General features: G+C 46.7%; 1 protein-coding gene across 2 annotated transcripts in view; it reads right to left on the reverse strand.

The window, feature by feature from the left end:
• The window catches only part of ATG4D (autophagy related 4D cysteine peptidase), a 276,305-nt gene that overhangs the window by 107,814 nt on the left and 141,729 nt on the right, over positions 1-26,762 (reverse strand). For both annotated transcript variants that reach the window (XM_069604074.1, XM_069604075.1), the window contains exon 6: positions 13,249-13,313. In XM_069604074.1, coding sequence (XP_069460175.1) covers positions 13,249-13,313 — 65 coding nt within the window. The remainder of the gene's footprint in view (positions 1-13,248; positions 13,314-26,762) is intronic.

Raw genomic sequence — 26,762 nt, forward strand, 5'->3', positions numbered from 1 at the left:
TTAACCCGGTCGGTTCCACTGGCATGTTAAGTAATGTTGCCAGAGTCAAGCTTAAAGCCGGACTGGAGTAGCCAAGCGTGGCGCTTGATAATGGGTCCTTCCACAATAATACAGCCCGCCTCATCTGCAGCGTCGAGGTTGTTCTTTAGAATGCAGCTGGCAGTGGCTTTGCCTTCTGCTGCTACTCGGGCAAGTCTAGACTTTAAAGGCTCTGGAGCAGAGTCACTGAGGGCAATAATCTCATCCCATATATGGCAATCATAGCCCGCCAACAGTGTAGAATTGTTGGTGATCCTAGTTTGAAACGCTGCCGAAGTCACAACTTTCCTTCCCATGGTATAGAGCTTCTTGCTCTCATCTGGGGGAGCCTCTGAAGAGGCTAGTGGTGTACCTGCCCTCTTTCGGGTAGTTATAACAAGCGAATCCGGTTTACGCAGTCCCCAGATACATAAAGGTTCAGATGGCACTGGGCGGAAACGTTTTTTTCTAACCGCGGGTTTACTGCCAGTGTTTGATTGGGTTGTTCCAGTGAAGGTTGGATTCTTCTCTGGACAGACTTTAAGATGGTGATGAACTGTGTGGCAGCCTTCTTGTCTCCCAGGATATCTTCGATAAAATCTTTGCCTTGCTCAGTCTCCTGTGTTTGAATACCGAAGTGCTCAGCTGCTTCGATTAATATGTCGTTGAATTGGGGCCGATTACATACCTTTTCAGAATCAGGCACTGGGGAATCCTGTTGAATTGGTGAAGACATAGTATACACCTCTGCCTCTTCATCATCACTATCATCATCACCATCATCATCATAGTATTGATCAGAGTGTTGGTAGTCCTCATTATCCCCTTGAGTGTCTGTATGAATGTCATAAAGGTCGGCAGTAGTACAACACCTTTTTGCTGGTGGCTGGGATGAAGACAGTGGCTGAGAGCTGGAAGCCGGAGCAGTAGGTGTAATCTGAAAATGTTCGACAGCCTGAAGTTTTTTTTCGAACTCTGCCGTCCATAGGGCTGAACTGGGGATGACCCCAGGGCAAGGTATGGCAGGGACTTGTGCTGAATGTTTAGCTAAAGGTGTAGGTATGGGTAGGCCCTTATTCTGTAAGGCCTCAGCCAAAGAACCCTCTTCTTGTGGGACAGGTAGTTTCCTTAGAAGCGATAGACTTGTCCCTACAAGACTAGTCTTGGTCCCTATGAGACTTGTGATTAGAACTCTTGGACAAAGACTTCTTGGACGTGTAGCCTTTCAAGGGACATGTTTAACCAGATGTGACAGTGTTTTCAGACTTTACAGTCGATTGCAAAGAAATGTGTCGACTTTCGGTTTTGGAAAGGACCTCCGCCCCGTCTGCCGACGTTCGGTTGATGTGCTTTTATGGGCAGCGTCTTTCGGTTTATGGGGTCTGTCATGGGGCGATCGGGACCTCAAGTGCCCAGGACAGGGAATCTACAGATCTCCCCCTAGATTGCTGCAGGGTGTATGCTTAGTGGCGTGTGAAGTGCAAGTGCTCTTGCCGCCGGGTGTCGTCCCCGTAACAGAGCCGCCGGCCTGTCTTCCAGGGTCTTGCACTTGGAGCTTGGCTGTTCCCCATCGCCCTCTCCATCCAAAAAGACTGCGATGCTACAGTCACTGGAAGCTCCCTCATCGTCCATGACGCCATGCAGGGCGAGGTCGCGATAGGCCCAGCGATTGGTCCTGTGATCTTTAACGGTCTTAGGTTTAAAGATTTTGCAAGCTCGACAGTGGACTTTGTCGTGTCGCGGTTCAGACACAGGTTGCACACTCTGTTTGGCGATCCACAGACATTTTTTATTACCCGTGGGGAAGAATTTAAAGGGTGTTTTATCCATATCTGGGAAAGGCAGCCAGGCAATAAAAGGTAAAGGGTGGGAAAATGCATTATACAATGACCGCCCCACACTCTTACTGTAAGAGGTCTTTTCCACCGCGTCAATGAATTGGTCGATGTCGGAAGGACAAGGACAGAAAGAGTAACTACATTTAAACTTATAAGCAAATGGCGTCAGCCAAAATTAAAATAATGGGACGAGGTAGTAAATGTATATTAACTGTTTCAGGTTGCTATCTTGACTGAAGAATTTTTCTGTCATTTATATGCACTTGCACTTTACTTTTATCTTGTGCTGTTTATACTGTGATCGACACAATTGATAGATGATTTTAGCTCATTGTAACATTTTTAACAATGTCATATTGAAGCTGTTGCATTCTGCCATTATTTCATTGCCATTCAGCATTTGCACTATTTGGTTTGATTTTGCACTGTATGTTTTATAACCTATGCAACTGTATGAACAATTGTGACTCTTTTACAAATTTTAGCTCGGGTAATTTTACTTATTCAGTTACCTCTGTGTTTTTGTGATTGGGTTGTGTCCTAATGGCATGCATTTGTTTTTAGGCACAAACACTTTCCCATTACGTTACAAGATGTCTGCCTTTATTTTATCTTTACAGGTATCCACTTGCCGAGGAGTAGAAACCATGAAGGGACTTACCCTGCTATTTATACTATGCTGAGCCCCTCCCCCCATTGGTGAACAAGCGCTGTGTATAGCGCGAACACGTCCATACAGGACTGCTCTTTGGGTGTCCTGCCTCTGTTTTGGGGACTATGGTGGTTTTTTTAAACATGATGCACTTTTTGTATCTTTTAATAAACCTGAAAGTAATTTGTTTCAAGTTTCTGGCTCTTTATGTACGAACGGGACCTTGCTGCTTCTTTACATGACTTGGAGTGCAGGTTGAACTGTCCATCTCCATGGCGGTTTTTTCGTCGACAGGGCGTGCCAGCAATACTATCCCTAATGTGACGTCCCCTGGATTAATGGTCCTTCATGCGTCTAGGTCGATATTGTTTTGTTTCTGAAATGAGGTAGCATTAAGTGTAGCACGAGTATAGATGTAATAAAGCAAATAAGAGTTGATAAAGCCAGAGAACATCTATGCACCTACTACTCCAAGGGGAGGAAGGGTGGGCACATGTGAATCTAGGCAGATACAAGCATCAGAAATATGATCACAGTATCCCTTCTGAGGCTTGTGGATCTGCTTAGATCACATGCTATGCATAGACTAGTGAGCAGTATCAGGAGAAGATTGGTTGTGAGAAGGTACGGTAGCAAATAGATGTTTTAGCATGGCTTGTCCCACCCGGGAATCTGCTTTAGAATGCAAGTCAATGCAGTAACGCTGAGTAAAGGCATGTACGGAGCTCCATGAAGCTGCTTTGCAAATGGCGTCTAGAGGGATGTTTGCAATAAAAGGCAAAGTAGCTGCTGTACCTCTGGTAGAGTGAGCTCTTGGTGTGAAAGGCAAAGTTATCTTTGATAGGTAGGCATGTATGCATTTCACTATCCATTTGGAGATGGTGTTCTTTGAAACTTTATCACGTTCCCTGCCAGGTGCTATGGAGACAAACAATTGATATGTTTTTCTTCGCGGCTTTGCTTGGTTTACATAGTACAGAACCGCCCTTCTTAAATCCATTGTATGGAGGTTTTTCTCAGCCGAGTTTGGAGGATTTTTAAAGAAAGCGGGTAATTCAATCGATTGGTTAACATGGAACTTGGATATGAATTTTAGTGAAAACCTAGGGTGTGCTCTTAGAACCAACTTCCTTGTGGATAACAAAGAAAGGGTTTTGCACTGACAAAGCTTGTAGCTCACTAACCCTTCTTATGGAGGTGATGGCTACTAGAAAAGCTGCCTTGTACGTTAGGTGTTTGAGGCTGGATTTGTGCATAGGCTAGAAGAAAGGACCCATGAGCCTTGAGAGCACCACATTGAGATCCCAACCTAGAGGCAGGTTGGAGATGTGGGGTGTGATGGGGTTAAAGTCTCTTTACTCCCTCCATGAAAGCCTTAACAGGGACTTCTCACTAGGACACCTTGCTTTGTGAAGTGGTGTACGCGCACAGAGCCGCTTCGTGAACGATGGAGCTAAATACTAGGCCAGTCTCTAGTAAGTGGAGCATGTAGTGAAGAATGTGTGAAGGAGTACATTCAATAGGATGTACATCCTTTGATCGGCACAATATTACATTTCTTTACCGTTTGTTTAAGTAACAGTGCCTGGTGTTAGGTTTTCATGCCTCCTTGATGGTTTCCATAGACCTTTGAGGTCATTTTAAAATGTCCAAACTATGACATCAGGGGCCAAGCTGCCAAGTTCACAGACTGCGGATGTGGGTGGAACATTGTCCCCCTGTGCTGGGATAGCAGGTTGTAGGGACACAGGAGCTTGATTGGTTCGCACATCGCCAGTTTGAGCAGAGGTGGAAACAAAGGTTGTCTCGCCCACACTGCTCAGGTGTGGTGTTGGTGGAAAGGCACAAGCAAATTTCCCTGACAAACTCATCCACGGGACGTTCACATGGGATTTGAGTTGGGGAAATCTGGATGTGAAGTCTGGCCATTGTGCGTTTAGACTTGTGGTGAACAAGTCTAAAGGAGGATAACCCCAGAGAGAGAAGACATTTTCTAGAATTCCCCTGTTGAGTTTCGACTCGTTTTCCATGGTTAGAGGATCTCTGCTTAGAGAGTCTGCTAGAGAATTGAGTTCCCTGTATTGTGTTGACACTAGGAACTGCTTGAGTGCCCACTTCCACATTTTCTGTGAGAGTCTAGACAGACCTGGAGAGTGTGTGCCTCCCTGCATGTTTATGTAGAACATGGAAGTGATGCGGTCTGTGTGGACTTGCACTGTTTGGCCTGTCAGATGCACCTAGAAAGCTTGCAGGGATTTGAGTACTGCCAGTCGTTCTATAAAGTTGATGTGGTTTTGGGCTGTGATCTGTGTCCACAGGCCATGTGCAGTTTGGTGCAGGTAGTGGCCTCCCATCCAGAGATTGAGGTGTCTGTTTTAACAATCGCTTGTATCGGAGGATTGTGAAAGGCTTTCCCTTTTAACTGATTTCGATCACCAGTGGAGTGCTTGTACTAGTGATAGCGAAACATTCATTAGATCGTCCCACTGACCGCTTGCCTGAGACCACTGATTCGCTAACCACTCTTGCATTGGGCGTATGCGCAATCGTAGGTGTGGAACCAAATCAATGCATGAAGCCATCATCCCGAGCAGGTGCATAACTTTGCATACGGTTATTTGGCGACCAGCCAGATAATGAGGTATTTGCAGCAGTATGTTTTGTACCCTTTCGTTTGAGAGGAAGATTAGCCACACTTCTGTTTTTATGATAGCTCCTAAGATCTGTTTGGTGAGACTTGCAACGAGGCTCAACTATTTTTCTCGTTGATTTGAGAACCCCAACTGGCACAGAAGGTTGATTGTTCTTCGGGTATTTTGCTTGCAAATTTGGGGGGGGGGGGAATCCCCTGTTATCAGCCAGTCATCCAGATAAGGGTACACGGGGAATGAGTGTCTGCGTAAGTGCGCCGCCACTACCGCCAATACCTTTGTGAATACCCTTGGAGCAGAGGCTATGCCAAAAGGTAAAGCACCTTGAATGGATAGTGCTGATTTGCCATCTTGAAGCACAGGCATTTTCTGTGTGCTGGGAACATTGAAATATGAAAGTATGCATCTTCCATGTCCAATGTTGCCATGTAGTCCCCTTGTTTTAATGGGATTACTTCTTGTAGCGTGGTCAAGCGAAACTTCTGTGGCTTGAGGTCTAGCACTTGGCGCATTTTAAAGTCTTTCTTTGACTCAAAGTAGTACATTGAATAGATACACTTGTTTAGCCGAGCACCACACACCGTGGGTAATAAGCAGCGCTCAGATACCTGAGGGTTTGTAGCGCTATATATATATATGCTTAATTTTTATTATTTATTATTTACCTGGTTTGCCGGGACGATCTCTATGGCCTCCTTTTCTAGCAGTGCTTTGACCTCTTCTAGCAAAATGCACTGTTCCTCCTGCGTGGTCTGTCTTTGTGGGTGGTCAGGCAATGTTTGAGTTTTATGCAATAGCCTCCTGCTACGGTGGAAAGTACCCACTTGTCTGATGTGATAAAACCTCCCCCCCCACATGCATGGGTAAAACGACAAATGCAACCTCCTACTGGAGAAGCATGGGAGGGGACCTGGAGCAGGTGGTCATTGCTTTGGTGAGGTGGAGCCTCTGGTGGAGGAGGATCTAACTCTACTTCTTGACATTTTGTCCCTCTGAACATTTTACTGGGAGAATTGACCATGCGAGGAACACCAAGATGGAGCTTGTCCGACCTGGTTGTAGTTAGCGGAACGCTGGGAGTTTTGTCCTCGAAAGTGGCATGTATTAAATGCACCTCTCTGCACAAAGGGTTATTCTTCTGCTGTCCCAGGGACTTGAGGGTGTCATACTCCTCTTTAGCACTTTTCAGTGCCTCCTCGACTGCTTTCCCAATTAAGGCATTGGGTTTGAGCGGCATAATTATCAGGGTAGCCCGAGTTTCTAGTTTGAAGCCGGATTGTCGCAGCCATGCATGGCGCTTAATGTGGGTACACTGAGCTACTATACGGCCTGCATTATCGGCAGCGTCCAGATTATTCTTCAGGATGCAATTTGCCACCTGCTTACCCTCAGCTACTGTTTTTAAAAGCTGTGTTTTAAGGGTCTCTGGGACAGAGTCGATTTGTTGTGCGATTTCGTCCCATTTGTGGAAATTACAACTTGCCAAGAGCGTGGTGTTATTGGCTATCCTCATTTGGTATGCAGTCGATGAAGCTACATCATTGCCCAGGGTACATATTTTCTTGCTCTCCTTTTCAGGAGGGGCTTCAGCAGAGGCTAAGGGAGTGCACACTCTATTTCTTGTGGTTGTCAAGACGAGAGGTCAGGCTTTAATTGACCCCTGATGTACAATGGGTCGGAAGAGGCTGGTCTGAACTGCTTTTCAATACGAGGGTGAACTTCCCTTGTAAGATTGAGGTTAAGCAAAGAAGGCTGAAAACGCCTCTGAATTGACTGCGGTAGTGGTATGAACTGTGCGGCAGCCCCCTTTACCCCTGCCCTCTTTCCCCACCCCTCCCCGCCACCCCTTTGCTCCTCCGTCCTCCCCACCCCCCACTTTCTCCTCCGTCCTCCACACCCCTACCCTCTCCAACCCACCCCCCCCTGACCTACTGCACCTTTAACCACTCTGCTCCCCTCAGAGTATTGCCTTCCTCCTTCACTTTGTTCACTAGGAGATAGTCAGTTGGATTTAGGAGAACCCCTGCTGGCTAGTGTCATCGTACCCCTCTCACACATGGGCAGAGGAGAATCTATGCAACAGATGAATCCTGTTCCGGTGGTATTCCTCGAGCAGAGTACACCAACAGTTTTCCCAGGATGAACCCGGTCGACCATAAAATACACTGGTGGTGTCACACATTAAAGGCAATGCCAGTTCCATAAAGTTACTAACCTGTATCGCATGTTCGAAGTCTAAATATCTAGCCACAAGACTGTGCACCTGAATTGCAAGAGAGGTTTCCTACTGATTGACTTTCAAACATTTAAATGAGAGATTGCATATGGTCGCTCTATGGTCCATTTTGTCCAGCAGCTTACTCTAGAAAGGCACCCAATTTCTCTGTTGTGCCCTGTCAAACTGGCACATTTTATGTATTTGCAATGGTTTAGGGCAGAATGCCTTACTTTGTGAAGCCCAGGACTTTTTCAGAAATATCCTGCTGTGTAATGGAGCACAGTCCATGCAGGGTCCCCCATCACCCTCCTTTACTTACCTATTGCCGCTCCCCATTCAAACGCTTCTCTTCACCCGGCACCGGAGTAATGGGGCTGGTCCGCATCCCCCTGCCTTCCCACTCTATTCCCTCCATGTTACCATGTCCACTGTGCTCCCTTTTTCTCTTCCTTGCTCGCCCACACTCCTTGATCATTTGCCTCTCCTTTTTCCCTTTGTACTTAAGCACACAGAGCAGTTTGGTGGAGGGGAATCTAAAGTAATAACAGCTCCTAGTCAACCTCTTCTTGGTTTGTACCATCACTTTTGCGGATCCTTCTGTACTGTAGCCTAACAAGATTGATCATTTTCTCAGTGATGAACTGAGCTGCAGCAGCTTTCATGACGCTTTCTGCATTGGATTGTGGAGGTGACAATTATTTTAGGTATTTGGCTATGCTTTCTGCGCCTGCTCACAGTACGTAATTGATCTTAATGAACACATTTAGTAATGCAACTTGTGTGCAGAACTACCACACAGATTACCACTTGCACAATATAACTCCTACATATTAAAATGTATAGTTGAATTTTTTTTCTGGGCTTTTGGGGTTTGTAGGACAATATTCTGTTTCAAGGAATATGGGGAAGTCAATAGCTTGCTTTTCAGAAAGGAAGGGTTATAACATTCCTCCAGTAAAGGGGGGCTCGGGGTGTTCATCATTATTGTGGGAAGAATACTTGTATCTCTATTGAAATGACAATCTATCTGATCTGCATCTGCCATTGCCAAGTAGCAGAACTCGGCCGCAAAAATAAAAGAAAATGGGAGTTCTCTCGAAATGCACAAGACTACTGGAGCAGCATTCCAGTCCTTCAGTTCAGGAAGGAACTCAAGACCGTACTCTTCAGGAAATACCCACGGGTCACTTAGGACCTGCTATTATGAAGTATACACCACCCAGTACAATAGGATATCCAAGGTACCTGTAACCTGCCTGTCCCACAACCTCTATTAACCCCAAATTACACGAACAGTGCTTCACTGCTTCCTGAGAAAGTTATAAGCTTGTGGCTAAACAGGAAGCTCTCCTTGCTACAGTTCTAACCTCAATTGCACAGGAAGCCGGGCTGCACATTGGGACATTTTAACTGCTTCAGATTGGCACAGAATGCTAGTTCAATGAAACGTGCACAAGATGTCCTTTAGTAAGCATACATTGCAGCATTTCCTTTAATCTTCCGCACCAACTCCATCGATGGCCAGCCTTCCCCACTCTGGAAAGCCAGGCAGGACGTTCTTGCCCCTTACATTGTTGATGCGAGATCACACGCCATTTCCTTCCCCTATTCATGCTTCTTCCATTGACTGCGCTTTCTCTACACTATGCATTTATGACCCAATTTCACCACATCTATCCTGCTCGCACATTCACAACTTCCCATCCTCAGCCTTGGACCAAGTGACATTCAGACCCACAAAACAAACATGTGCAGTGACCTACGCCACTGGTGCAAATTCTGGACATCTACCCTATTCCTAGTCTGAAAAAAAAGAAGAAAAAAAAAAATAAACCCCTCGCTGCCCTAACCCCTGCACTGTCAATTCCTCCTACTTCACACCTAATTTGCAACCCCCCTTACAAAATCTTCTACCCACCAATCTTTGCTCACACCTCCCAAGCCAATCCATTGCCTCCTCCCTTCCTGCTAATGACTTTGCTCAGCACTTTGGCTCAGCCATTCTGTCCACCAACTCTCCCCCACCTCTTCTACTCTCAACTTACTCTCTTCTACCTCGCCTATTGAATTACCACCCATCCTTTGCAGTGCCAACCCATTATACGCTCTTATCGACCCTTTTGCTCCCCAAATGGTAAAAAATTAGTCTTAATTACCTGCCCATGTCTGAGCCCTTTAACCTCTCCCCGCTGGACTCTTCCCTGCCACAATCTGTAACTTTCTTACCCCTATTGAAGAAACCCTTGGCTGACACATTCCCAGCAAACTATCGCCCAGTGTCTCGGCTTCGCCATTATTCAAAAGTCCATAAGCTGGTGGTCTCCAACCAGATCACCAAGTACCTGGAGGATAATGGCTCTGAAAAGCCACTTCAATCTGACTTCTGTAGTAAACACTCCACCGAGACTGCACTAATGAAGGTCTCCAACTTTCTCTCTAATGCTCACCACCCAAAAGTCTATTCAACCCATCCATTTTATCATTTCTGCTGCTTTTAACAATGTCAACAGCTCCCCTCTCCTCCTCACTCTGGACCTTACCTGGAAAGTAGCTAATTTAAAATCTCTTGGAATCTCTGATCCACCCTTTCCCTGTCTGCCTCCAAGGATCAGTCCTTCGACCACCCCTGCTCTTCACCCTCTATGCCACGGCTCTAGGAAGATCTCTCATCCTTTGCAATCACCTTTCTGCTGAGGACTCAAATATTCTTCTCCTTCCCCCCCCCCTTCTTCATCCCAGCCATCTTGGAACAAACTGTACAGCTGCAATTGCCCCCCCCACCCCCCGGTGGCTCTCTGCTACCTCATGCTGAACTCTTCAAACAGAAGTAATGTTATCCAAGCTTCCAATGTCATCCCCATCTCCTTCCTGCCTGACCTTCTTGCTACTGCACTCAAGGCTCAGATTCATGGGATCCTCTTTGATAGCAAGCTACGACAGCAACAATTCATCACTACCACTGTTGCTCGCATTAACCTGAATATTTGGGAAAATGTGTCCTTTTGTTACTATTCACTCTACAAATACTTGAATATCGCCTCTTGTGCTCAGCAAACTGGACTATTAATAAGTCTACACGTTGACCTTTCTCGCTCTACACAAGAGTCCTCAACTTTGCTGCCCACACTCTACAACCTCACCAGACGCTCCCCACTTCAACCTACTGACAACATGCTAGCTTGCTCTCCATGCACATCCGCTGTCTTTTCAAGTGCCTTGTAATCTCCAAAGCGATCATTGGTTTTGCTCCTTGTTTGGAGAGATTTTCTGGCACCTTTTCCGCCATAGATTTTCAAAAGAAATCCCTTCTTTTTGCTTAGGTTTTGAACTGGTCTTAACTTTTCAAAGTGAAGTAAAGCCCTTTACTAAACTTGCCTTTTGCCTATTACAAAGAAACTGTCTAGTCCCCAAGTCTGTCAATACTGAGAAACTAGCTCTTTATGAAATTCTTCTATTTTTACAACTGCACACCACGTTCCAGTACAATTAGGATACTTGGTATCCTTATAACTTATCACCTTTTTGGTTACTTATTCTATTTGCCCAAGACAAGCTGGTGGCAGCAGCAATATTTTCACAGTTTAACATTTTACTTGTGCACTTTCACATTTATTGTGCATGCCTACTACCCAAAGACGGCCTTGCCATGAGATCTTTGGCTTGTTCTTTGGATATACTGTAGTTTGGCACAACAGAGTCAAATTCCCGATTAGTTCTTGGGCTTTTCTGGAGAAGAGTTCAGTACAACCACCAGCCCCCCAAGGAAAAAGCACAATGTACAAGTGGCTCTAACCAAAAGTCCTCACAGTTGTTGCAGGGATTTATGCACCCCAAGCAAAGTGCCACTTCTCATGTCTCCCCCTCCCTCCTTTGCAAGGATTCCGTATTTAATGTTTTAGTGCAAAAATGGTGACACCCCTTCCCTTTGCGCCCTTTTCCTGGTGAAGCAGGTCTGAAATGCCTTATCGGAGCACCTGCAAGGGCTTCACGAATGAGACACAGGCAACAGATTAAAGTTTGACAAAAACGTATTAACTAAACGATGTAGGATGGGATATGGTCCAACTTTTCCTATGCGAAGGTGGGATTTCCCTACCTAAAGAAAACTAAGAATAGTTTGTCAGGAAGTCCAAAGAAAATGTCTAAATATATACAATGTGTAAGGGATGACAGCATCCAAATAGATACGTGTTCAAGTAAGAGTTCAGAGCTTCTTCTCGCTCCTGGCTTATGATCAGCTTTCCCTTCCCAAAGTCCAAAATAGTTCACAACGCAAATGTTTCAACTTTCCAAAAACAACAATTTCCCAGCACAAACGATATGGTTAACTGCACCAGTTCACATATGTAGTTCAGTTTCTTAACTTCAAATCACATAAAAGTTACTTTATGATATGGAATTTATAACGCGCCTATACAAAGGTGTTTCAAGTGTTTGCAATTCAAACACAAGCTTCTTTGTAGGTGCGTGCAGTGGCTTTTCCATATAGGGCTGCACTCCGTCTAGGCGCGGTTTGTCAGACAACACAGTCCACTCATTGTAGGTCACGCAACAGACACCTTACTTTCTTCTTTTCATTCATCTGGACAGTGTTTGATTCATTCACATACATCACATCCTCTTGACATTGTATCATGGCTTGGTGGGCCACCATGCCCTTATTGCACTTTATTTTCTCCTGGCTCTTGCCAATGCTAGTTTCCTCATATCATACAGTTCCTTGAATTCACTTGGCTCCGGTCAATGCTTTTTCACCAGTAGAGTGGGAGAGGCGCAGGGGGGTCTGGGCAAGAGAGGCGCAGGGGGGTCTGGGCAAGAGAGGCGCAGGGGGGTCTGGGCAAGAGAGGCGCAGGGGGGTCTGGGCAAGAGAGGCGCAGGGGGGTCTGGGCAAGAGAGGCGCAGGGGGGTCTGGGCAAGAGAGGCGCAGGGGGGTCTGGGCAAGAGAGGCGCAGGGGGGTCTGGGCAAGAGAGGCGCAGGGGGGTCTGGGCAAGAGAGGCGCAGGGGGGTCTGGGCAAGAGAGGCGCAGGGGTCTGGGCAAGAGAGGCGCAGGGGTCTGGGCAAGAGAGGCGCAGGGGTCTGGGCAAGAGAGGCGCAGGGGTCTGGGCAAGAGAGGCGCAGGGGTCTGGGCAAGAGAGGCGCAGGGGTCTGGGCAAGAGAGGCGCAGGGGTCTGGGCAAGAGAGGCGCAGGGGTCTGGGCAAGAGAGGCGCAGGGGTCTGGGCAAGAGAGGCGCAGGGGTCTGGGCAAGAGAGGCGCAGGGGTCTGGGCAAGAGAGGCGCAGGGGTCTGGGCAAGAGAGGCGCAGGGGTCTGGGCAAGAGAGGCGCAGGGGTCTGGGCAAGAGAGGCGCAGGGGTCTGGGCAAAAGAGGCACCTATAAAGGATTGAGGGACAGAGGACTCATTATGAAAGGGAAATCGGGGCAACCATGTCTCACCCAAGGACGTCTCCTTCCCAAGTCTCTTGCACCCCGATGATCCTCCCTTGCATATCCACGCCAAGGCTCAGGATCCAAGAGCGATGGCCTTTCTCTGGCCATGCGAGAGGAAGATACATGGGAGGGAAAAAAGTGAGTACTGCCTCAGGTTACTCAAACACTCCACAACTACCTCCTGCACATTTCCTGTATTTAATAGGATGTTAATATGTGTCAGATATACGTGGGCATGAATCCCTCATTAAACCTTGTGTAAGCATGGTCAGAAGACGATGAGGCTTTCTTTTAGGCCAAATGACAAAAGAAGTTTGTGGAACAAACACACACTGCGTCACAGAAAGGTGCAGTGTGCTAAATTTCTGGTTCACCCCTACGCAATTCCTACAATACATTGCTTGAAATTATTTTGAACAGTCTTCATGCATATGTTGCACTTACCAGTACAGTCCTGAGATACATACACAGTAAGGTTGGAAACTTCGGACGAGCTTCGTACTGCTTTTCTAGACAAAGAGACCCAAAAGAGTTATTGTTAACAGTGCAAATTCCCCCTCAACCATATCTATACACAAATTATGGATATAGAGCAGAATTTCTAACTTTATTTATAGGTTTAGTTTTGTCATCATGATGTTCCACACGTTCAAACTCCAATTTTGGTATTCCACAGTTAATGCAAACACAGGCAACATCACCTGCCAAGTAAATGTATCCACATGAAATGGACTAAAGGTTACAAAAAGTACCATAAATAAGACATTTTATGTCTACCCCAATGTATAACCCATTCACTGTACGGGCCCAGAAAGCATACAAAAACAAGCATTGGCAATGCCAACACTTTGGGCTTTTGTGTAAGCATGGGAAAGTGGGAAAGACACAAGCCAGTCACTGCTGTACTGGTATTAAACGGTCATTCATGGTAGCAGATGCTGGGGCATCTAATAGCAGTGCCTGGCAAATGTCTAACCTGTACACAAGCCAAAACTGTTGGCTTTGTCAATGCTGGTCTTTACGGGACTTCAGTGGACACACAGATTGCTTATAAATCGAGTGGTTGAAGGCAGGCCTGGTTCAGTCATTTTTTTACAACTCCAATTAAGGCATTAACTCTCAGAAGACTAATTTAAAACAGTGGCAGGCCATTCGAGTGCAAGGTTTGATGGTAAGGCTGGAATAAAGTGAGGCCAAATAGTTCCCATAAGGTATTGTTTTGGGCAGGAACTGCGTGAGAATGGTCATAGGCATTAGCATGGCCATGGGAAGTCAAGACAAGCTGTGTCCATCCTCCCATGCCATTTTTCCCTAGCTGTACTCCAATGCAATAGTTTAGGTGTATAGGTGTTGCAAGAGACACCTACTGGCCGGAACCAATCATGAATTGGGAATAGGAATGCAGAAGGATTGGAAAATGGAAACACTGCATAATTTACTGTACTTATTAATGAACAGACATCTCTTTCGGAGGGACTGCGTAGCAGGTGTTCAGTGTCCTTGATCAATCTACAACCTTGCTGCCAATTGTTTACAGCTTGTACATAAAGGAGAATCTGCCAATTGTTTACAGCTTGTTTCCCCAACTTTCCTTCTGGTTAAGATGTGTGCAACTCACAATTCATGTACTTAACAAATCCCATATAGCAGCATTGGTGCCAATGGTAGAACCTGCATGGAAACTGAAAGTACTTCAGGAATTTGTAGAGCGATAGACAACTCCAGAGCACTAGGAGGGGTACAATCGAAGAGAAAGGGCATACAGCAGGTGGTCTTCAAAAACCAAACTCCGTGTTAATATGTCCAAGTACTCAATGTTACTCGGCACCCCCCCCCCGCCCAAGGGAAATGACCCCCACGCACACGTATGGGGTGCGGGCACAGTACGTGGAAGGGGGACACAAAAAAACAACTTTAAGTCACCTACGTGCTTTTCAGAAGTTAATCAGAATACAGCAGCCCACCACCCCCTCGCCCTTTCTGGGTAGCATACTGTATACATCTGTGTGACCAAAGAATACTCTGCGGGCCACATAATAGCAGGTAACGGCCGACCAGACAGAAGGGGAGAAAAAGACTCCCAGGAGTCACAGCCCAGCCTTAATTAAAAGGGGCCTGATAGCTTGTCCTATTTTTCTTATGTTGAGATGCACGCTCAGATCCCAACCCCTCCAAGACGATTTTAATTGCAGAAAGTGAACCAATATGCACACATATGCGGGTATGGGGGGGTGATGCGGAGGACTTACGGTTACAGGTCCATGACACAGGGCACGCTTCTCATAGGAAATTGTCAACAAGCTGCATAGAATTTCAGGTGGGCATATTGCACGTGCACGACATACATACAGAAGAGCTCTTTGACACCATATCCAGAGGTAGACCTGAATCCTTGCAGACTGTTGAGTGCACGAAACAAGCCCTTGCGGTTGAATATTGCGCATCCACCCATGGCAAGATGGGGAACATAAACACACACACAGACACACTTTGTTAGAACTTTGTGAAATTGGAAAGGAATGTGAGTGGACCGCTACGAGTAAGGGCTGTGGCCAGTTGTGAAGGACAAACCCATGGCACGGTCAACCATGCAACCCTGCTCAACCGTCTCCGTGATAACCTGGGTATCACTGATCAGGTCCTGGCTTGGCTGACTGCTTTCCTCATTGATCGACCCTCCCAGGTGCAACTTGGGTCCTTCCTCTTCTCAATCTCTACCTGGGGTGTTCCCCAGGGGTCTAACCTCTCTCCTTGGCTGTTCAAGCAATACTTGGCACTTCTTACCGACCCCATTTTCAGGCTCCTTTCCGCCACCTCTTCTCCTCTCCTCTCCTCTCATCTCATCTCATCTCCAACTGTCTGCTATCCAGGAGTGGGCTGCCGCCAATGATCTCTGCCTTAATGCCAGCAAGACAGATTCTACTCATCGGCACACCTGCTCTCTCCTTTCCAATCACTCTGGCCGGCATCTATAGGCCCTCTTCCTGCTCCCACCTGTGAGGCTAAACACCTCAGTCATCTTCGATTCCTTCCCTCGTCACATCTCGGACGTCTCAGAAGTCACACTACAGCTGCACCGCCTCAGAGGTATTCTTCCTTTCCCGCAAGAAGCTCACAGTCTCTAGAGCGCTGGTTCTCTCCAGGCTGGGCTACTGCAACAGGATCTTTCTAAATCTGCCTGCTTCTACTCTCTGCCCTCTGCAACTCATCCAGAACAGGACTGCGAGACTGGTCCTTTTCCTCAAGCCCAGGGATTGTATCCCTCTAGGACTGAAATCTCTGCAATGGCTCTCAGTGGCTGTGAGGATTAAGTTCAAAACCCTCTGCATTGTCCACAAGGCCTTCTGGGGCCTGGGGCCTGAGGCCGCAATACCTTCAACTCTCTCTTCCTAAAATTTTCCTTCGAGCTCTTCGCTCATCTGCCTCCAACTCCCTCAGGGTCAGTCGCTTCTCCAAGCAACGAGTTGGTGGTAGATCTCTTCTTTTTTTCGGATGGGCCTTTCTCTGGAACAGCCTCTCTGAAACGAGGAGAACAATCTACGGTTCTGGAAGCACCTCAAGACCCTACTCTTTGCCTCCAATTTCTCTCCTCCTCTCCCCTGCTGATCGCCTGGCTGAAACTGCACTGGTTACCGGACTACCCTCTGGTCTCGGGCCCAGGCAACCCCCCCCTTCCAGTTGCACACCTGCACTGCCGCCCTGGCAACCCTTGAACTGAGGGGCTGTTTCTGCATCCCTTTAGCCCCCTTCCAGCACTTGACACCTGATGTCTGCACTTACCCTTACACTTGCGCTAGTAAGGAAGACATCTTCAAGTTTCGAAAAATCCAAAATGCGGCTGTTCGTATGGTATGAAGCGAAACAAACCCACCACCCTTGCCAGGAAGGAATTGCACTGGTGGCCTATATCAGCCAGGATTTCATTTAAATTGTTGACCCTATGCCATAAGTGCATATATGATCTGCCCCTAGTTACCTCAAGGAAAAGGTCTCTATATACAAGCCAACCCGAGACCTTCCATCTACTACCACCCATCTCTTGACAGAGAACGTGCCAAGAGAGCACGTGGGATGGGTCGTTAGTTTCCAGTCCTGGTGGCGTACGCATGGAACAAGTTGCCCCAAGTATTGGAGAGGGGAAAAAAAATCCCCCCAAAAAAACACATTCATGTAAAGTATCTGATTATAGGTCTATTCTTCTTGTTCCCTGAAGTTAGCGGATGCCTTGGGCGCTGTAGAAGTCTTATAACATAACAAAACTTGCCATCAGCTGGCCGCACCCTTTATTTATTGTTTGATTTATTTTTACTGTTATCCTACGTACTGCACCTCCCTCTTTCCCCCGCACTTTCCACCCTCCCCTGCACAATCTCATCTCAATGTCACCTGGCCTGGTAAGATTGTTCTCAGTCTTCCCTCTGTTCCCCCTCCCTTGCCGCACCTTGAAACACTTGTGTATAGGCATGTTATAAATGCCTGATCATACATCATATCATGGAAGCCAGGGCAGAGGTCTCAAGCTGCCAAAACAAGAGTAGAGATTTAGAACACTAGCGGCCACTCGGATAAGGACCATCCAATTTGAATTACCAGAAATCCTTCACTATTTAGACTGATTATTGGGACATCCAGGTCTGTCCAACGGGTGGGGTATCTGATAAGGGGGTGGGGGGGAGGAAATAGAGGACAACAAAGTCTGATTTGTACCAGGGAGAGGAAAGGATGATGCCAACGCTTTTAAGATTATGATGGGAGGGCCTATGTGTCTGGGATGAGAAAAGGGATGCTTTATTCACAAGTTCAAGACGGAGGTCGAAATTCACCACTGAGTTTGTTGCTGACCAGGTGCACATCACGTGATTAAGCCTCAGGGCAGTATTTTTAGAAATGTATCTTTTTACAGTGAACCAAGGTGAAGATAGTCACCCACGTGTGGCAAAGATGTTGGAGCCAGAGAAGATGCGACCAATAAACTTGGGGACTATATGTGATCATTAGCATGTAAATAGGTGGTAGCCAATGAGGGTGGGGGATGAATACTGTATAGCGAACACTCAGTTATAACGGGTTTGCCTAGAAGAAGGGAGAGATCTCTACGGCAATGGATTTATAATAGCCTGATGTGCCTTTTTCATGTGTAACAAATTAAAGCTCTTGTTCTTCACACAAAAGGGTGCACTGAGCCTTTATTCCCCTAGAGGAGTGCAATGTTTTGGTCTGGCTGTCGAGAGGTTACTCTACACCAACTAAAGAACCTGGTCGTTAAGGATCAAAGAAATAAGTAGGAGGGTATTACCCTTTTCTCCAGGGTTTTGTCAGAGCACAACACAGCTCCCTTCTCTCAACTGAGCCAAGTCAAGGTACAGCCCTGGGATAAGATCGCCCACTGAAAGGCTTTAATGGCCCCCAGATCTAGTGGTGAATCCCTACCAGACAACTTAGAAGTGCTCTTTCGACCAGCCAGAAATAGCCCCCTAGTTTGCTTTAGGCCAAAAGAAACCCATGCAGACACCACTGGAATAGATGGGCCAGGAATATCTTTGGGGTGGGGGTCCCTCTACTTTAAAAGCAAGCTTCCTACATACTGCCCACACACTTTGGTAAAAGTGCTGCTTACAATTTAATATGAAACAAAAAATGCATTTTCAAATTGAAACACGTTCTAAAGCCATATGTTGACTCCTTTAAATGGGTTTATTTATTGCCATTCTGTGGTCCCTTGCTTTGAGTAGGTCATCCAAGAGTATGCTTTTAGAGTGTTTACTGGCTTGTCAAAATGTTCAATTGAAAATTAAAAGCTTCCCTTCTGCTCACAGCAGTTACTAGGAAATTGAGCTGTAGGTTGAGTGACAACGTTACTTTTCACAATGGAGGTAGAAATGACCGCACCCCTACCCTCAAAGTGGAAGTGACCAGGCCACTCCTTCCCCTGGTTGTAACCCCTCTACGCCAATCCCACTGCCTGCCACCAGTGTTATTTAAGAATTGGTATAGTAACACTGAGACTACACAACACTTATCTGCTTGGTGTAGGTATGTACTACACAAGATGGTAGTGTGACTGAGAAGCCAGGTCCAGTTCAAGAGGGGTAAATGTGAGCTGTAGCAATGGAATTCACAAATACAAGTAACCCTTATACTCAAGGTTGTTATAAATAGTTATTTAACATCAATTTTTGAATAAGTGTTCATTAAATAAGGACAAGATATGTAACACTAAAGTATACTTTAAAATACTTTTCCAGAATCAACACAAGTTAGTGGATACTCTTTGGATATGCTTATTACACAAGTCCTACACCCTGAGCGGACTTCATTCACGAGGACAGTAACGGTATTCATATATCAATAGTTATACTTTGCAGAAAGGAAAGGTTGAAGGAAGGAAAAAGGTTAAACAGGTTCTCAGGGCATGTTAGTATACTTAAACTTTCTAATGAAATCTAGACAAGCCTTTCCCAGCAATAACAGTTTAAAACGATTTAGCACCTATGAGGGACAGAAATATCAAAGTCAATGGACTATAAGAGTCTGCAGGGAGCCAGGACAGCCAGAGTCAATTAGAGCACACTAAGGAGCACCTTAGTAAATGTCTTGCAAAGTTAGAGAGTTTTGTAGAAATCACTTTTAAAGTCACAAGCTGTTACACTTGTGAAAAGCAGGGTTGGAATCAACTCTAAGGGTAAGCCACTGCAAGTCTCAACTGAGAAGAGCACAGCTAAAGACACTGAGGTAAGTACCCCAAGTCTAAACAGTATCTATGGTTTGAAGAAGAGTGGTCCAGCTTGATTCTGTCCTGTTGCAGTGATGCAGATCCTAGGTTCCTGAGCTTCAGTCGTGGGGACAAGGAGGACGTCGGGAGGACTCCTGTCGCAGCAATGTGGAGGTAGTTGGCAGCTACTGGCTCTTTTCATATTAGCAGCACTTTGCGGTTTCAGCGTGCGGTAAACAGCAACACTGAGATTCACAGATAAAAGTTGGGTTTCATTCGCTCCTTGAGTCCTGCACTTGGTTGAGGGGACTCTAGCTCTAGTTGACTTGCTTCTGGAGGGTCCTTAGGAGATTCCTGCAACTTCCGGTCAGATTTCAGCCGTTTCACTCGGCTACGGATTTCTCGATCCCTGGCACTCGGTTCCTGCAGCAGCAAAGTAGTATAGCAAGTCGGGGAAGATGGTCCAGTGGAGTAAGTCTCTGGGTTAGTTGGTCCCACTAACCCAAGGGAAGATGTCGTCCCTTCCGGAGCATCGTTTGTCGATCAGAAAGAGGTTTCAGAACAGCAGCAGGGCTTCACCAGCCAATTGAAATTTCCAGGAGGATACAGGAAGCTTCGTTTATGGTGTCTTCATAGTGCGTCTCCCAGTGGACAACTGCCTCTAGTCCCAAAACCCTCGCTTTTTAATCAGGATTCTCCCATTCAGGCACAGCCTAGGCTGTCAAACACACAGCAGGGTGGCTGTACTTCAAGTACAGCCAGCCCGTCAATCAGGAGTGGTTGCATTCATGCACTCCTACAGACAAAGGACAGGGGAGTTTCGGGAACCTCCCTCACATCCTGCCTTTCCAGACACACTGGAGCCAGAGGCGGGTTTCAGGACTGAAGTCCGCCAAAGGCAAAATGAACAAAGGGCTGAAACCTGGTGTGGCGCGCAGAGTAAAATCCTAGGAAGAGCATACAAAGAGAAAATGGCGAAAAAAAGACAAGGCCCCTTTGACACAAATGGTCACCCATAGGTGCTATACTGTAGCTAAGAATTTAGCCTGCGGTAGAAAAGCACATTGGGAGGATAATTAAACAACTGCCACCAGCCATTTAAAGTAGTGAGGGTAACATGAACAATGTAACAGCTCCAGCCCTCCACATAAGATGGGGTGTGCTGGACCTACAAAGAGACAAGTTAAGTAAAGTCAATTTAACTTTCCTATTCTTGGGAACAGTAGTTCACCAAAAAGTTATTTAAACCTTAGGAGAAATCTAAAGGATTTCCACTCGACACTGCACTGATGGTGCAGTGTGTCACGATACAAAAAGTAGATGCCTATGGAGTTTGTCAGACTCTGAAAACAAAGGAAACAATCAAAATTAGGTCAAAAAACATGAGGTCTCATTCATTGGTAAAAATTAAAAAGTCCTAAAGTCCAGCAAAGGTGCTGGGGTTCTCTAAGGTTGAAGGGAATTGGAACAGAAATGAGAATTCTCCCCAACACTGGTCAACAGTGCATTTTACAGCACATTTTTTTTTTTAGAAGCAGCAGCAAAAAGCCATAGGTTTTAGATGCGCTTTAATCTCAGGAACATTAGTTGTGTTCTACTTTAAGAAGCGGAACTATACTTCCCAAAAATTCAACTTCAGATGTAGGTGCCGGATTGTGCTAAAAATCACTGCATTACCTACAGTGCAGTTCACGTACATTACTTTAAAGTCAATTCCTCTTCAGCCACACAGAACTCGATTCACTTCGAATGTCAGAAAATGAAACCTGTAAATATCACGACGGTAGCAAAGTGATGTTCCTGCCCCTGTTGCCAAAAGTAGAAGTGGGACGTTGCTAGTTTGCTCCCCTGTGCGCACTGCCTTGGACTACATATTATTTGAAGCAGAGCTGGGAGGGAAGTCAGTTGGTTAAAAACAGCCCGTCTCTTGCTCAGTGCGTACCATTAGGTGGGTGAGCTATGTGCGATGTCGTCTCTTGCATGCAAATACATCATCCATAACAAGCTATCAAGCGGTGACCAGGTAACTATCAGACATTTATAATCCAGCGTCAATGACACCTCAAATGAGCCCCTATCAGACTGAGATGCGAAACCAGCTCTTTTCATGACATTGCATTCTGGGACATATACACCTGGCTTAATAAACTGCAATTACTGCACAAGAACGCCGAGTCAAATGTGGATTATGCAAGTGCTTGCACAGCTCAGCCCGTACTAAAATAGGGACTGTAATCAGGGTGCCTCGGGGGCGGCCTCAGTGAGAAAGGGAGGGTTATTGCCTGCCCGCTCTGCGACCTCATGGAGGGGGTGGATTCAAAAGTAAAGGGCTCTGGGAGAACAGGAGACTCGGTGACTTGGACCGAGAAACGCGACCCCTATAACCGTGCATCCGTCCATTTTGGACCGATTACATAGCAATAGCTCATTCCTCCTTTTCCCCCCAGAAAAACGGGACATGAGCCTTGCTTAGTTTTTTGGCATAAAAGGCCGCAGATTTATTTTCCACAAAATCATAAAACATACTGCACACATTAGTGGAAATACTTTGGAAGATGCGGCGATCGCTCCGTGTCCAAAACCTGCTTCCCCCTTGCTTTCCAAAAGTCCATCATAGGCCCAACTCTCCCAACCCTTTGCGTCTGAGCCTCGCCTGCCCCTGCAGGTATCTGTGGGCGGGGAGAGTGCCGTTTCCTTGGGGGAAGCTGAGCCCTTGTTGTTCCCCCCCAGACGCCCCTGCCGTTTAGGCTCCCAAGGGGCGCTGGTCTGGAAAGGGCGAAGACCCTTCCCGCATTCTCCTGGCTCATCCGGAATCTGTCTCTTGTGTTTGGTTGCCCAAACACCGCCACACCGCCTGCCGTCCTGCGACGTCGACGATCAGGCCTCCTGCTTGTCCTGATTTGTAGGGTGGGTGGGTGGAAAAACGAAGTCCTCGGTGGCAGACGGGCGCCCCACTGCCAAGGCTGGATGATGCCTGCAGTGGGAACCCACCCGCTTTAAAGGGGGGTAACTCCGCCCCTTTCCATTGTCCCCCTTCCGCGGGCTTTCCCCGCGCTCGGCCTTTCCTCCCCTCCTTTGAGGAGGGGGAGGAAGATTTAGGAGGAGGACACCGCCCGGGTTATCGGAGTGCCTCCTCCATTTTCGGATTTCTTCGTTGACACCTGGCTGTACAAAGCTACAGGTTGGCCAGGAGAAGTGATATTTACTATTGCTGGGCAGCGGCACAAAAGAAGTGCAGGTTTTTTAAAAAAATGTCTGAAGGTTGCTCAGCTGCTGGAAGGGAGGGCACGGATGGGAAAAAGAATGTGTTCAGTTATGGAAGTGAGATGAAATCCGAGTCAGAGGTTAGTTCAAGACTGTCAGGGGGGCGAGTGACGGATTCTAGTGCGTTGGACCCTCCCTCGAAGATCAAGAAAGAAAAACAAAAGAAACAGAAAAAAATCCGACCTTGGCTTTGAGGTAGGGCTACCATTCAGTTTGCAAAGTAACGTGGGTTGAGAGGGAAGACGGAAAATATAAATAGAGCACCAGTGGATGAGCGAATAGGGGGAAATAAATGCCATGCCAAGCGTAGTGTGTACTTTTACCAGCGAGTAAAGGTGAAAGGGCAAACATGGGCGGGGTAAGATTAAACTGCCCCTTGATGGCAAGGTTTCAAACAGGTTGTGAGTTGGGTAGTGGACAGGAATGGGGACTAGTATGTTACAAAGCGGAAGGAGGTCTGGAGTGGTCCTTTTAGATTCTTACATACTTCTCCCTCTAAGGGGAAAGGAGGGGGACAACTAGACAACGGCCCACGGCAGGAGGGACCACTGCTCTTGCAAGTCCGATTTGGTTTTGTGATTTATAGTGCGCATACTCATAAGGAACCAAGCAGAAACGGAATCTAGGCGAAATGTAAAAAAAAACAGGCACAATAAAGATGAAAGCAGTACAGCCAATCGGAGAAAGGAGCAATTACTGAAAAAGATAGGTTTCAGCTTCTTCCTGAATGACATTTAATTTCCTGAGATCATCAGCCAACAAGCTCCAGGCCCAGGGACCGGCTTCCCTCACTGCAGTACACAAAGTGAGAAGAGGGAAGGGTCAAGAAACATTGACGGGATGGGCAATGAAGAGATTTTTAAAGCAAGATAGCTAGGGGCAGTTCCATGAATACACTGACCTGGGAGCCAATGAAGGTTTCTGTGAAACAGCGAGATCGGAGCAGATCTTGGAAGACTGTAGAGAAGTCGAACAGTCACGTTCTCCACGACCTGGAGGCGATGTAACTGGCCAGTTGGGATGCCCAATAACAGGGCATTATGGGAGTCCAATATTGAGTTTACCAGGATCAAGGATCTGATCCAGCAATCAGAGGCAGATCAGGTCTCAAAAGTAAAAATGGATAATTAGTTGTTTTAGCAACTACACCGATATGCAGATTGCAGCTGAAGTGCACCGCCTGCAGGTTAAACAGGGAGGAGCAGCACGTTCTCTCCTAAACACGCTGCTGGACGAAGGTCATTTATGGATTGGTTTAATTAATTTAATGCTGAGTTGCAGTTGGGCTTTATTTTCAGGGTGAGCAAGTGCGATTAACGGCCACACATTTAGAAGGAAATGAGCAGCCGGGCCTCTGTGGACAGGGACTAAAAAAAGTGGGCAGAGTTCCTAATACGGAATCACAAGGTGGGCAAAGTCGACTATGGGGAAAGCAAGTTTTGTGGAGAAAAGGTTTATAGAACAGTAAGATGGGGACGATGTGGGGTAGGAAGGAGAGAGAAAAAGGGAGGAGGTAACAAAAGTCATAATTGAGAAAAATAAAGTGGGGTGATGGGAGAAAATTTGTATTTGTTGCAGTGGAAGTTGGGGCAAGATGAGGTATAGGTTTCTGAACATCATACAAGTGATACTGTTAATGTGTCACGCTGCTACCAGTTGTAAGAGGGCTATGGGGGAGGGGTATTTTAGTAAGATCTCTAAGGGGATCTTACGACAATAGGGCTAGTACAAGACATATGCACAACATTATAGAGAATAGCAAGGTGGAAAGGGGAACGATACAGGCCAAGCAGGGAAGGGACTTAAAAATACCAGTGTTGGGAATTCCAAAAAGGTTACAATAGTAGGGCAACACTCTGGGCTAGGAACATGGAGCCGGCTCAAGGATCGATCACAGCAATACTTTCCACTCTAGGTAACAGGCTCGGTAGCCAGGAGGAATAAGTCAAAGGTAGGGCAAATTAAGAGTTAAGAGGGCTACAAAGGGAAGAAAGTGCGCTCATGATTTGGTAAGGTTCAAAGAATCAAAAGGCAGGGAAGAAAACCTTATGCTAGGCCTGCATTAAAAAAGGGAACCAACTAGAATTACGCTGTAGTGGTGGCATTTGCTCTGTTGGATCCCGACTCGCATGTTTGGAATGGCAGGGGTCATATTGACATGCCAGGAAGCTAGGGCACTGGTCTGGGGTAGAGGGTCCCTGGGAATTTCAACGGTTAGCCAGCTTAATCACTTAAGGGGCATGAATAGGAGAGTCTCGTGCTCAAGAACCTAAAGAGTGGAGATGGCTGAAGATCGTTAAATACGGGGTGTGAGAAAAATGGGGTGTGAGAACACGAGGCAAATAAAAGCCAAGGGGTTATTGGCCACAAGGGAGGGTTGCAGAAGAAGAAATGAGGCAGGGGAAAGGGTTTGGGGTTGTTGGGTGAGTTTAATATGCCTGGATGAAGGAGCAGTGTGGTTCTTAAGCCGTAGTGCCTGCCAGTGTTTTTTCAAAGCAGTTTTGTGAGAGTCAATGACTTCATTCCAGTTGTTGTAAACACGCTACTGGTGTAATAAAAAAGGTCTTAACGAGGCCACTTGATTTATAAGCACCGTTTGTCCTTCACTGAAGTCCTGTTAAAAGCAAGCATTGGCATTTCCAAACGTTTTGGCTTGTGTACAAGCATTAGGCCCTTGCTAGGCATTGCTATTAAGATGCCCATGTACTTTCACCAGCAATAGCCAGTTAATACCACGGTGCCTGGGAAGTACCTTTTCCATGGCAACACAAAAACCCGAACTGTTGGCATTGCCAATGCTTTTTTGAACTATGTAAGAGGACAGGAACGAATATTAAGAGGTAAATTCCAGAGTTTAGGAGCAAGGAGTTGATAGGAGCGAGAAGTGGCACAAGGATAAAGACGAAACTGAGAAGCAGAAGGATGGTTGGGAGGAAACCAAACAGGAAAAGATCTGCTACATGGACACATTTGAAAACTAATTAGAGAAAGCGGAATTTCCCACGCTGCTGAACAGGTAACCAGGGGAAACATAAGGAGGGGGCAGACAGAAAAACTGTAGAATGTAAACTAGAACAGAAGGGAAGAAAGGCAACAAAAAAAATTAAAATAAATCATAAGCAACCAGAGCGCATCACAGTCACCCTTTGTACCTGGAATGAAAATGAGGCGGGTGGGGGGCTCAGATATGACAACCAGATTGTGCACGAGAGAGGAGATGGGAAGTAGGAGTGGCGGAAAGGGAATAGACAAGGGGGGCCGACCCTAGAAGAAGCTGCAATAAATATATGGCTTGGGTTCGGGGAAATTAGTAGGGAAGGGAATGTAAATGTTAGTAAGCCATATGTAATCGATATTGATGGGTCCAGCACAAACCATTTTTTGGTATATACATTTAAGTGTGAAAATGACGGAGACAACGTCCCAAGATTAGACAGCAATAAGGAAGGGAATACTAGAGAACATTATCCCTGGGGGAATGGCTGGGTAATAGAGCTGGTGGTGGACAGCATGCAGAGGGGGACTAGGGAGGATGGCAAGTGTGGGGTGGCTATGGTGCATGGTGTACACATGCGGGAGCCTGGGGTGGTTCGTCCAAGGACGAGGGCACAATAGGCCTGTAAGGAGGGCACAGTTTGTTGGGTGGTGGGCACAGGTGGCAGCTGGCTGGATTGGCAGCGTGGCTTGGGAGAACAACTCAGGTGGCAGCTGGTGGAGAGGGGCCTAGGAAGGGGGCACAGGTGGCAGCTGGTAGAGAGGGGCCTCGGAAGGGGGCACAGGTCCCAGGAGGATAGCTCAGTGGCAGCGTGCTCGACTTGGAAACAAGATGACACGAAGCAACATAGGTTCGATCCCTGGGTCCGGGCTTAGAAACCTCTGGGTATTAAGCGCGTTATAAATAACCTATCATATATCTCATATATCTCAGGTGGCAGCTGGTAGAGAGGGGCCTAGGAAGGGGGCACTGGTAGCAGCTGGTAGA

Source organism: Ambystoma mexicanum, chromosome 3q (genome assembly GCF_040938575.1).
Source record: "Ambystoma mexicanum isolate Mex_15411 chromosome 3q, UKY_AmexF1_1, whole genome shotgun sequence".
Classification (NCBI taxonomy): Eukaryota; Metazoa; Chordata; class Amphibia; order Caudata; family Ambystomatidae; genus Ambystoma; species Ambystoma mexicanum.